The sequence below is a fragment of the Lottia gigantea genome (assembly GCF_000327385.1).
Source record: "Lottia gigantea unplaced genomic scaffold LOTGIsca_29, whole genome shotgun sequence".
NCBI lineage: Eukaryota > Metazoa > Mollusca > Gastropoda > Lottiidae > Lottia > Lottia gigantea.
Genome location: NW_008708943.1, coordinates 1,716,366 through 1,730,254, shown reverse-complemented (window position 1 = coordinate 1,730,254; position 13,889 = coordinate 1,716,366). Strand labels below are relative to the sequence as shown.

At 34.8% G+C, this 13,889-nt stretch overlaps 2 protein-coding genes across 2 annotated transcripts; one reads left to right on the top strand and one right to left on the bottom strand.

Moving 5' to 3' along the window:
* Positions 1-1,679: 1,679 nt before the first annotated feature.
* LOTGIDRAFT_118591 (hypothetical protein) lies at positions 1,680-2,327 on the top strand (the record flags this gene model as incomplete). Its single annotated transcript, XM_009056864.1, has 1 exon — positions 1,680-2,327. The coding sequence occupies one exon, from the start codon at positions 1,680-1,682 to the stop codon at positions 2,325-2,327; it is 648 nt and encodes a 215-aa protein (XP_009055112.1).
* Positions 2,328-8,072: 5,745 nt separating this feature from the next.
* Positions 8,073-8,513, bottom strand: LOTGIDRAFT_118767 (hypothetical protein; the record flags this gene model as incomplete). Its single annotated transcript, XM_009056863.1, has 2 exons — positions 8,073-8,272; positions 8,336-8,513. The coding sequence occupies 2 exons, from the start codon at positions 8,511-8,513 to the stop codon at positions 8,073-8,075; spliced, it is 378 nt and encodes a 125-aa protein (XP_009055111.1).
* Positions 8,514-13,889: the final 5,376 nt, after the last annotated feature.

Here is a 13,889-nt window from a genome sequence, read left to right as displayed (position 1 = left end):
ACCAACATCTCTGGAATTACCTCCCTCTTGTCCTCCAGTTTGACCACCTGTACTCCATGAACCACCACTTTGTCCTCCAGATTGACCATCTTGTCCTTCAGTTTGACCACCTGTACTCCAGGAGCTACCTTGTCCTCCAGTCTGACCACCTGTACTCCATGAACCACCATCTTGAGCGCCAGTCTGACCACCTGAACTCAAAGAGTCACCCTCTTGTCCTCCAGCCTGACCGCCTGTATTCTGTAAGCCACCATCTTGTCCTCCAGCCTGACCACCTGTACTCCAGGAGCCACCATCTTCTCCTCTAGACTGACCATCTTGACCGCCTGTACTCCATGAACCACGATCTTCCCCTCCAGTCTGACCACCTGTACTCCAGGAGCCACTACCTTGTCCTCCACTCTGACCACCTGTACTCCAGGAGCCACCTCCTTGTCCTCCAGTCTGAACACCTGTACTCCAGGAGCCACCACCTTGTCCTCCAGACTGACCATCCTGTCCTCCAGTCTGACCATCTTGTCCTCCAGTCTGACCACCTGTACTCCAGGAACCACGACCTTCCCCTCCAGTCTGACCACCTGTACTCCAGGAGCCACCACCTTGTCCTCCAGTCTGACCACCTGTACTCCAGGAGCCACCACCTTGTCCTCCAGACTGACCATCTTGTCCTCCAGTCTGACCACCTGTACTCCAGGAGCCATCAAATTGTCCCCCAGTCTGACCACCTTGTTCTCCAGTTTTACCATCTGTACTCCATGAGGCACCCCCTTGTCCTCCAGACTGACCATCTTGTCCTCCAGTCTGACCATCTTGTCCTCCAGTTTGACTGCCTTTCCCCTGTGAGGCACCCCCTTGTCCTCCAGATTGATCACCTGTACTCCAGGAGCCACCCCCTTGTCCTCCAGTTTGACCATCTTGTCCTCCGTTCTGACCACCTGTACTCCAGGATCCACCACGTTGTCTTCCTGACTGACCATCTTGTCCTCCAGTCTCAGCACCTGTACTCCATGAACCACCACTTTGACCACCAGTCTGACTCTCAGTACTCCATGAGCCACCACTTTGTCCTCCAGACTGACCATCTTGTCCTCCAGTTTTTCCATCTGTACTCCAGGAGCCACCATCTTGTCTTCCAGACTGACCATCTTGTCCTCCAGTCTGGCCACCTGTACTCCAGGAGCCACCACCTTGTCTTCCTGACTGACCATCTTGTCCTCCAGTCTGACCACCTGTACTCCAGGAGCCACCACCTTGTCCTCCAGTCTGACCACCTGTACTCCAAGAGCCACCACTTTGTCCTCCAGACTGACCATCTTGTCCTCCAATTTTACCACCTGTACTCCCGGAGCCAGGCCCTTGTCTGCCGGTTTGACCATCTTGTCCTGCATTCTGACTGCTTGTACTCCAAGAGCCACCACTTTGTCCTCCAGTTTGACCACCTGTACTCCAAGTGCCCCCACCTTGTCCTCCAGTTTGACCACCAGTACTCCATGAGCCACCATCTTGTCCTCCAGTCTGACCAACTTGTCCTCCAGTTTGACCACCGGTACTCCAGGAGCCACTACTTTGTCCTCCAGTCTGACCACCTTGTCTTCCAGACTGACCATCTTGCCCTTCAGTCTCAACACCTGTATTCCATGAACCATGACTTTGACCACCAGTCTGACTCTCAGTACTCCATGAGCCACCACCGTGTCCTCCAGACTGACCATCTTGTCCTCCAGACTGACCATCTTGTCCTCCAGTTTGACCACCTGTACTCCAGGATCCACCACCTTGTCTTCCAGACTGACCATCTTGTCCTCCAGTCTGACTACCTGTACTCCAGGAGCCACCACCTTGTCCTCCAGACTGACCACCTTGTCTTCCAGACTGACCACCTTGTCCTCCAGTCTGACCACCTGTACTCCATGAACCACCACTTTGTCCTCCAGTCTGACCGTCTGTACTCCAGGAGCTACCACTATGTCCTCCAGGCTGACCATCTTGTCCTCCAGACTGACCACCTGTACTCCATGAACCACCACTTTGTCCTCCAGTCTGACCGTCTGTACTCCAAGAGCCACCACTATGTCCTCCAGACTGACCATCTTGTCCTCCAGACTGACCACCTGTACTCCAGGAGCCTCCACCTTGTCTTCCGGACTGACCATCTTGTCCTCCAGACTGACCACCTGTACTCCAGGAGCCACCACCTTGTCTTCCAGACTGACCACCTTGTCCACCAGACTGACCACCTGTACTCCAGGAGCCACCACCCTGTCCTCCATTCTGACCACCTGTACTCCAAGAGCCACCACTTTGTCCTCCAGTCTGACCGCCTGTAGTCCATGAGCCACCACTTTTTCCTCCAGTATGACCACTTGTACTCCAAGAGCTGCCTGTGCCTCCAGCCTTGCCACTTGTACTTCCAGAGCTACCACTGGTCCACTTCACATCACCTTGTTCTCCAGCTTGGCTACCTGTGCCTCTAGCTTGACCACCTGTACCACCAGAGCTACTAGTCCACTTTGAACCATCTTGGTTAACATTTTGACCACCTGAACTCCATGAGCTACCTGCTTGATCATCTTTTCCTCCAGATGAGCTTGACCAACTTGAACTGCTGGTCCAACTTGTTTGTTTCTCAGATCCATCTCGTCGTGCTTCTCGTGGTATCCTTCTGCGAGCTGAAAGTAAAAAATTAAGGGCATAGAACTAAGTTCAAGAATTAAAAATTTATCTTTGCTTAATAATTGTTCACTTGGTATTTCTAGCTTCATCCAGAAATAAACCTCTTAGGATAAGCAACTACTTCAAGACAATATCTAAGATAATTTAGTTAATAACAACACATGCATTGTTAGATTTAGACATGACATGTTTGATCAGAAATGCACATGGGAAAAAGGGGTTTTACCTCCATCTACTGATTTTATTATACGTATATAATTTTGTGGCTTTTTATTCATCCAAATAAAAAAGGATAGATTATATCAATTCAATAATCTAGATTTCTTTGAGCATGAAATTACGATCAGTGTAAATAGTAATGCTTCTGTTGAACACATTTCATCAAATTAATAATAAGGATATGAAAAATCTTTTTATTAAGAAAATCTGAGATTTTGAATAACTTACCCTTTTCAAGACCCTGTTAATCCGTTGGTAATTAGTAAACATAAACCTTTAGGAATACAAGATGCATCTGGAAAAATTTTAATACAAGCCACTAGAAACCAAAGGTCTGTAAGGCTTGTATTCAGGAAGGCTATCATCACGAGACCTTCACTACGATCTGTTAGGGGATAAGGGGATTTTCTAACAAATTGTTAATTCATATTTCTAAAGCATCAAGTCATTCAATTGTTCATTAGTAATTCATTCATTTAGAAATTCATCCATTGACAGATGTATTTACCATCCAATATATCAATCAATCATTCTTCATACATTAATAAATTCATTCATTCATTTGTTTTATTATGATTCAATTCATCATGCTGTTATTAACATTAGATTCAGGCATTTTTCTACTCCTTTCACTATTTATTCAATCATTCTTTCCACTATTCATTCATTCCTTTCATTGATACTTCCCATTATTCATTGATTCTTCCCATTAATCATTCATTCTTCCCATTATTCATTGATTCTTCCCATTAATCATTGATTCTTCCCATTATTCATTGATTCTTCTCATTATTCATTGATTCTTCTCATTATTCATTGATTCTTCTCATTATTCATTGATTCTTCCCATTATTCACTGATTATTCTCATTATTCATTCATTCTTCCCATTAATCATTGATTCTTCCCATTATTTATTGGTTCTTCCCATTATTCATTGATTCTTCCCATTATTTATTGATTCTTCCCATTATTCTTTCATTCTTCCCATTATTCATTCATTCATTTTTTCACAATTCATTCATTCTTCCATTATTCAAGCATTTGTTCATTCTATAAAACTCATTTATTTCCTCATTCAAATAGACAGATAGATTCACATCTTAATTAATCAATTTACAACTAAAGAAGTCACGTCTGTTGGAGAAACCCAGGTAGAAAACCAAATAGAAACTGAATTAAGATTTAAATTGATAATCATTCATAATTAGATTTCTGTTCTTTTGAACCAGAAAAAAATCAATCTTGAACCCTAATTCTAAGATTAATTATTTATTAGCAATGGCTGGACTTATTTTGTTGAAGTGTTGTCTTAATATGAAATATTTCAATCACTAGTATGGCCAATGAACTTGTTCAATCAGGCAACTTTTCCATTGACATCAAAAGCTACGATATGAATCATATTTGTGCAACATGACATGTCATTTAGAGATGATCAAAATCTATGAGAAACAAGTATTTTTAGTTACAAGTTCAGTTGCAAATGGGTCACCCAGTAATAGGAGTTCTCATTCACATCTTTGAGACATGAAAAAATATTATACTGTCAGTATGACACGAAATTTGTTGACCTCAGAGTTGGTTGCACAGAAGACCTTAAAACAATCATTCAGCTAATTAGAGGTGGACATGTTGGGAAATGTTTTTTGAGCAATATAGAAAGTTATTACCCATCTATTTGGCAATATAGATAGTTATAACCTTCCTCAACAGTTACCATCACTGACTCAGTCATACAAAGAAGTTTGTTTACATCTTGTCATGTAGTGAATGTATTTTATCTCCTATCTATTGTTTCTATCATTCACTTACATCCTTCAATAAATAAACACTAATATGCTTATAATCAACCATTTCAGATAAATTCAAGAAGGTAGGGATAGAGAATAAAATATACCATTGAGCTTTAGTAAGTTTTCTTGTAAATTTTCAAAATAATCTATCAACCTAGAGTTTCTCCTATCAACCAAGAGTTTCTCCTATCAACCTAGAGTTTCTCCTATCAACCTAGAGTTTCTCCTATCAACCTAGAGTTTCTCCTATCAACCTCCTATTAACCTAGAGTTTCTCCTATTAACCTAGAGTTTCTCCTATCAACCTCCTATTAACCTAGAGTTTCTCCTATTAACCTAGAGTTTCTCTTATCAACCTAGAGTTTCTCCTATCAACCTAGTTTCTCCTATTAACCTAGAGTTTCTCCTATCAACCTCCTATTAACCTAGAGTTTCTCCTATTAACCTAGAGTTTCTCCTATCAACCTAGAGTTTCTCCTATCAACCTAGAGTTTCTCCTTTCAACCTAGAGTTTCTCCTATTAACCTAGAGTTTCTCCTATTAACCTAGAGTTTCTCCTATCAACCTCCTATTAACCTAGAGTTTCTCCTATTAACCTAGAGTTTCTCCTATCAACCTAGAGTTTCTCCTATTAACCTATAGTTTCTCCTATCAACCTAGAGTTTCTCCTATCAACCTAGAGTTTCCTTGTAAGCTTGGGCTTCACAAAACAAACCAGAGCTTCCAGCAGCCTTGAGGTTGAAGTAATTAACCTGGTTTTCCCATATCAGCCTGAGAATATCTAGAAGTGAGTCTAATCTCTTAATCAACACATGCTTTCTGTATTACCATAATAATAATAAATAGCATATCTTGATTAACACAATCAGTGAGAGATATCTCTACAGGCATTCACTGGCTGGTACATCAAAGAAATGCACCCTGGACTCTGGTCAGTGAAAATAGGTTAGAATTCATGTTAGGATGTTTTTGGTTCATCTCATTTTCTTCACTGCTATTTCAATATGCCTGTTTTATGAAGATCATGTATAAAAATGAGTCATTGTTAAATGAAAATTTTTGTTTTTTCATTTATCCTTCATCTGAAAGGGATTGTAAAAAGGATTTATAATTTTTGTATGTGTATCAGGGACATTGATACATCACCTTAGAGATTAGTGATGTCATCAAACACTTAGTTTTGGTGGAATTGCAGGAACCACAGACATCTGATTCATCCATTAATTCATTCTTTCATTTTCCCATTCATTCATTCATCAACAATTCATTTATCTATCCACCCACAATTCATTTATCCATTCATTTATTTATTCAAAAAACATGACGTTTCAGCTGACATGCATTTCAACAATATCAACTCTTTAGTTTGGGAGATAAGAAAACACTGAGTCAGCATCTGTTACTAAGTGGATATGAAATATGCACTCAGAGAATTTTATAGCTGATATGAAACTTTGGGAAATGAAATTTCATAACATGGTTAGTTAGGTAGGCTATAAATTGATAACAGAAACTACTGCTTAAATGCTGCTCAAACCAATTTAACTGAATTGAAAATAAGGCAATTAAATTTGACAAAGTTTTAAAATAACTTCACTGTAATATTTTAAGAAACATTTGGCAAAAAATTTGTAAGATTTTCTGAAATTTATTAGGCATAAATGAAATTCTACGAAATCTTATTTCATATCAGTAACATTTGATAGATAATATCTGATGGTAGTCTATAACATACACTAGATTAATTAAGCTATGATGTATTCAACTTTTTAAAATGTTTGATTTCATTGTTCAAAAGTTCAATAGGGAAATAAAATAAAACAATTGAATGTGTTAAAACAAAGGGAAAGTCAAATTTTCTTCAATAACACCCTGACATTTTACATTAATCTTTGATAAACTTCAGTTACTAAAATCTTCAATATGTTAAATACAGTTTCTATAGCAGCAAAATTTGAATCAATTCAACCATAAATGTTGAATTCGACAAAAACTGGAATGCATACATGCAAAATAGCACATGTGCAAAACAAATGATAATTTATCATGCATACTGTTAAAGTAATCATTTATACAACTCAAAAGATAGATTCATGTTCACAACCTTCAACACCTTTTACTCATTATAAATGCATTTAAAATCATTCAAATGGGATAATGAAATTTGCATACTTGAAATAAACGTAGGCAATGAGACATATAATGCATTCTTATAAAAAGTCAGAATTTAAGTCATTATCAAAGAAAAGAAAGTCTATCAATGTACAATTAATATAACATGTTTCTTGTTAAATATACATTGTAATAGACTCATGCTAATAAAGTACAAATATTCATGAATAACATTCTGGAACTTTCATGCAGTATTTTTAAATGCAATGAAGTTTTAAGAAATTTCCATAGATATGATGTCCATTTTAAAATTCAGATTTCCTTGTCTTAAATACTAAAATTTGGTAGATTTTGAAAAGCCTATTTTTAAAAAATAATTTGCATTGAAACTAGAACTTTGTTAAGATCTGATCTGATAAAATTGAAACCTTTTGTTCTATTTCCTTGATGATATCAATAGTTTTTCACACAGGACATCAAAAGCTGAGGTCTTTACAGACAAATTTGCAGTTATCAATTGCCATTTAAATATAAGTATTGATATAGCAAGCAATTAGCTACAGAGAGTTCACAAGGGTGGTCTGTCAATGTATCAGTAATCATTCATAAAAATTATCTGAATAAAATGGTATCTTTACATTTATTGATCTAACTATTGATGCAAGCTAAATGAATAGAGATACTTTTCATATTTATAAAGCCATTCATATTTTATATTTCAGAAAGGATTTCATATTTTTACCCCCACTTGGTTTCATAGAATCAAATTCATAAAACTAAATTTTATAATAATAAAAAAAAAAATTACAGATGAAATTATTCTAATTGGTAAGTTTTCCTTGATGAAAACTTTTTTTTAGCAAAGTTTAATTTCAAATAATATTCAGAGATAAATGAAGAATATACTATTTTAAGTTCTATTAAAGAGTTCAATGAAATATCTATAGAATGACCTTCAATGAAAACAGGACTAAAAAGGACAGGTAAAAAAACTAGCTAAGAGACTACTAAAGTAAATTGGATGATAATAAAAAAATAAATCATTCATAAAAACAAGATATATCAGATATGCAATTAATATGTTTAGCAAGACAGACATCTCAACCCTTAGGGTTCAATAAACTAGGGGCATAAACATACCACAAGCCTTAAACAAACAAAATAAAATTGATAAAGAAAATAGTGAAATGAGTCAAGTAGTGAAAGCAGATATATAACAGCCAAGCTACAAGAATGATTTCCCTTTGCTAAAGCAAGCAGCAGGCTACAAAAGTTATCTGCCCCTACCTGGTGCTGTGTGAGAGGACGTGACTTTGCACGCTTCGAGACATTCCTGTTGTGTTAGAAATCTGTTATCGTTTCCTTTGCAGCCTCCGTACCAGAATTTTTCACACGTTATGGAACTGGAATCAAAGTAGAATCTCAAGGTAAAGTTTCCACATGTTCCTCGATCTTGATCCAGTTTACACCGCTCTGAAACATCCAAGGTTGCTTTACTAGATCCGCCATGTTTGAGTTTTATTCTACTATCTCTACGAAGACAATGCTTGACACATTCAACTCTTGTGGAAAAACGATTTTCATTTCCGCCACAACCACCATACCAAAATCTACGACAATTTCCACTGTTTTCGTCATAAAACCATTTCACCTTATAATCCAGATGACAAGAACCGACTGCAGCGGGAAGCCGACATGATGCCAGCGTGAACATCACCGGCATTAAATCTGCTGCCATTTTGATCAATTATCAAATAATCCAAACTTTTTAACTATTTAAAAAAAAATCCACAATTTTCATTCATCATAATCCAAAAAAAGAATTCTTTAATGGTTAACTTTAACTTAGACCATCCGATTCCAAAAACTATGAATTCTTAATCCTAAAATTACTTTTAATCCATTTTAATCCAAGGAGTGAATGAAAAATCAATATTTTTGTAAAAATGACCACACACGGACTGGACTAGGTAAATCAATCAGTATAAAGTCGAGTCCAGTGTAGTTAGCCAGCTGTCTAAACTAGCTAGTGACGGGTAAAACACTTCGTCAAGTCACACTGTTCTAGCCAGTCTTCTTCCACATTACACACCAATCAGTCGCGACTCCCACAACTTTCTTAGTCTTACACTCCAGTCTCTCACTGACTGCTAACCACTGAGGTTCTAACTATCCCAACTCTTAACAAACTGACGGACTCTACAGTGTGAATTATCTAAGGTATAACTTCTAGCCCAGTGTAAAAGTAAACCCTATGGTATCAGTAGAGTAGAGAATACATGAATGAAGAGTAGTATGGTAGCTGGGCAGGCTGGTCACTTACTTTTAATCTATTCTACAACTTTACAACCTCTTAATTAAATCCTTTTACCATAGATAGTAATATAGGGACTGATATATAAACCAAGGGTTTGTCTATTTCTTAAAACACCTGAAAAAATCAATTACTTGGAAGTTCCTGCTAACATTACATTCTAAAATATTTTACAGATCAAGATCAAACCAAGAAATAATTTTTGGCAATCCTTTTACCATAGATAGTAATATAGGGACTGATATATAAACCAAGGGTTTGTCTAATTTGTAAAATACATATCAATAAATAACTTGGAAAGTTCCTGCAACATTATATTCTAATAGTGTTTACAAACCAAGTTCTACCTAAGAAATAATTTTAAGCATTCTCTATCCATTTTCTGTGAGATCATTTCCAACTTTCATACTTATAACCCTGCATATTCAAACCTTTGTTAACACATTATAACATATCTTAATTATGTACATATTAATTTGATTCTTGAATCAAAACTTATCAATTTGCGAATATTTCATAATAGTTCTATGCATTTTCCTTGAAATAGCTCAAGAGTTTTACTGTTATCATCTGTATTATAACTTATACTGCACGTCAGTATACTATTAAAATATTACTATAAAATATCAAATTTCACATAATTTAATTCATAATACAGGCTACACATGTTGAATGTTAAAAATTCATCGAACAAAGGCCACCTGCTTTTTAAAAAAATTAAATAAGAAATTCACGATTTGGAGAAAAGATACCTGCACTTATCAAAGCAAATAACCATAGATATTTTACAATATCACAACTTAATGTAACTCTAAACATTTACTTAAAGGGTTAAATAGATTGAATAAAGGGTTACAAAGAGGGATTTGAACTTAAATCAAAGGACATCCGTAGTAAATCAAACAAAGTTGAAATTTAAACCTGAGCCAGACAATAGGACTAGATGTTAATCTTGTAAAATGCAACTTTTAAACTTGAATACTGATAATGTATTCACTTGCTCACGTAAAACCCAAAAAGCAGAATGCAGATGTTTATAATCTCATCTTGTGTTTCAAATCTAATATTTCTCCAAAAAAAAAAAATACCTAAGAAATATACCAAGATGACAAATCCAGACAAAGCAAAAGAATTTCACCAAGTTGACACCAAACATATTCTGAATTGCATAAAACAACCCTGTCAACTTTTCCTTTTTCTGTTAAGGGCAATTTAACCAATACACAGAATCATTAAGCAGACGTCAAACTCACTTGATCTTGAATTTCGCGAAAATGCACTTTTTTACCTCATTCCTAAGAGAGCTGCATGCACTTTTCTGTTCTCATAATCAGACAATATTAATAAATACAGAAGTAAAAACCACAATTCCCACTGCAGTGCAATAAATTCAGCACTGTTTGAACCACAGACCAAAATGTCAAGAATGCATATTAATATTCCCTCCTTTTAACATATTGAAGTCCTCTGGGTTTGCAAACATTCAGTAGCATAATAACATTCACATTTTTTGAGTGAAATGTATCTGCTTATCGCTCTAAATAAATTACTCTATTATGAAACTTTCTTATTTATCGAAAATCATTTCATTTTTGTCTGAAATGAAATTTGAGTTTTATGTCCTACTTTTCTGCAAATGATGAACTTACAAGTGACACCGCTGAGACAGCAGTATTAATCTCCTCTTGTTTTGATTTCTAATATGAAAGGATCTATCATATTCACAGCAGTGATTTATTTACTGAAGGACAAGACACTTTCATTTTGAATAGAAATTTCCAGAAAGATTTTATGTAAAAAAATGATAATTCAATTAATGACAGATTCTCTCCTTTCATCTCTCATGTCCTCTTGACATTTTCAAAAAATCTTCAATAAAATTTTTTGCCTGGAACATTAAAATAATTTTACCACTTGAAAACTTTTTTGACTTCGTTAAAAGTCTACCCAAGACCAATTGACTGATATAACACTTAATACTTTCTCACATTTTCTTAGCAAGAGCTTCTTTGTCACCAACAGAGACTGGTGAGAACATCAATATATCTTCTGAAGATGACTGAAATTTCAGATGACTTCTATGAAATGTTCTTCTAATAATTCTTTTGATTGAATGAAACAGACTTAAAGGGGCAGTATGTCAATTTTTCATTATAAAAAACATTGAAACTTGTACATGAAAAGATTTCTAAAATATGCTATTTACTTTTATGTTTACACTTGATCAACCTAAATTTGTTTTTAAATGGCGTGATTAAAAAACGTACATAATAATTCTAAATTATGTAGTTTCAGGCTTACCAAAAAAAATTCTGTCCCTTGAAATTTTACAATATGGTGCAGGAAAGTAGGACGTAAACCTCTATTCATTTCATTTCATTTGAAATTTTATAAAATCTATGTAAGTACAAATTGAAAATCAACAGATATTAGAAAAAGATCCTGTAAATGATGCTATGTAAATAATTGATGCAGATGGAAGGATTTGTTATATTTAGTTTACTAACTGATTTAAATTTCAAAACAACAGTAACTGGTTATAGTGACATACACTTTTTAACTAGCAATAATCATAATTATAATTATAATATCTCATTTAATATTAATATCCACATATCATAGTTTTTATCCTTTTAATAATATCTTTAAAATGATTGAAGTTAGAACAGTGTGAAAAATAGTATAATTAGAAACATTTAAAAACGTTAAAAATCAAAACGTTTTGTTTTAAATCTTAACAAAAATGCTGAACATCAAAAATATATGTTTTCCTTTCAGTCTACTTAATTTCTCATTTCTTTTTATGAAGAGTTAACAAATTTCTTTAATACTAATAACATTTTCTTTACAAGTTGAACTATTTTTTTAGTACATTCAAAATAATGAAATGAGTTTTTTAAATAGTGTTTAAAGCCTAATAAAATAGAATTTAAACATCATGAAATCTGTAGAAGCAATCATAGTGTACAAGGTTAGATGTTATCTAGAGATAAAGCTATATAAACTATAGGTTCCAGGAACATATCAATTCCTCATATATGTTATTTTAATCATTTTTCAAGAACTTTGAAAGTACTTAAAGATATTTGAAATACAATTTCAAACTTAGATATTGCTGTATAAAACCTCTTCAAATTGCAGAAATATAATAGAAATGAGAAATAACACAAAAATTATAACAAGCACTAAACTTTTATTTTTTTTTTGAACAGAAACCAATATCTTCTCCATGTGAGTTTTGGGTTAAAAATCCTCATCAGGGTACATGGTTTAAACATAAATGGAGGCTATTTCTTAAGAAATGAAATAAAGTGGAATTAAACATTTCTCTTCAGATTAAGCTTTTGAAAAGAGGCAATGTGCAGTGTGCAATGATGGATACTTTGTTAGACTACTCTTTTTAATACCAAGCTGTTCAAAAAAAGTTTTTCATATATTTTCAAGTATCAACTGTCTTCAGATATCTTTGTGAATCAGCACTTTAAATGCCAGATCTCAGACAACTTCCACCTGTATAGAATGGTAATATTATCATTCCTGGTAAATTCTTCAGACAATTTCAGTCAGTACTACAACATAACTCATAAGATACAAGTGACAAGAACTCAACATGTAGAGTGTAAAATCTTTTATAAAATTCTCAATAAATCTTCAAACTTCCTATGACCATAGAAAACAATTTCCTCTTGAAAATAAATTCTGCTGCAATAGATGGTTGGAAATTTAATTTTACTTTTCTGCACCTATTTGGACTAAGGAGGACAGGCAACACTATGCAGTGTGCAATTAGGGAGAATAGGATAGCAACATTAACCTATTTTTTTTCGATTTCCAACGGTCAAGGATTTTTAACATGAATTGGCTTTAAAACACGAGCCTCGATTTATGTTCTATTCGAAGGACTAGATGCTCTTTTCAGCTCTTTTTGGTGCAGAATAGTGGGATGTAAAATTCCAGTTATTTCATTTCATTTTTCAGCTCTTCTCACTGAAGGAGAAAATGGGTTAAATATTGCAACCTATGCTGGTATTGAGGACTGGATCTCAGCTAGCAAGTTTCTCAGTCCTCTGAAGCTTCCTTTAAATAAATGGAGAGAGCAGTACATGTGTTTCAGATCTAATCTCAAAATTTGAGACATTTGCTACAACTTGCTAAAATGGAGCCTTAAAAGCAGACGTTAACTTGTAATCGACCAATCAACTTCTATCAGCAAACAAAATTTAAAATCAATATGAGTTTTATTTCAAAAGCCTACATATTACAGTATCAAATCAAAACACTACATCCTTCTCTTGAAGATCTGAGTACTATGGGTTTTTTCCAGTTCTTAAAAAATACTCTCCACATATTCTAACTACAAGTAGCTGCAGCCTGATACCAGATGGTGATGTTGTAAAAAGAAATAAAGTTTGATTATAAACTACAGGAAAGTTTTATGTATATATTTATCAGAGTCTTGACCCATACTCATAATATTTATATAAATTGGTCAGATTCATATAACTAAATATTGTACTTATACTGCCCTTAGGAATAGAGGGTAGCCTAATTGCTTTGCAAAGCCAGTATTTTCACTGAGCATCCATGATTGTTGGCTTGATGAACATAGTCGCTTTTGTATCTGCTTTGATAAAGTCTCTAATAGTTGGTCAGACAAGAGATCGAATTTCCAAAAAGCGAAGATTTTATTTAGCCAAATTTTACAAAACAGAATTTGTTACTGATCTTAATAGTTTGTAAATTTGAACATTTATATGACATGACTCAATTATATTA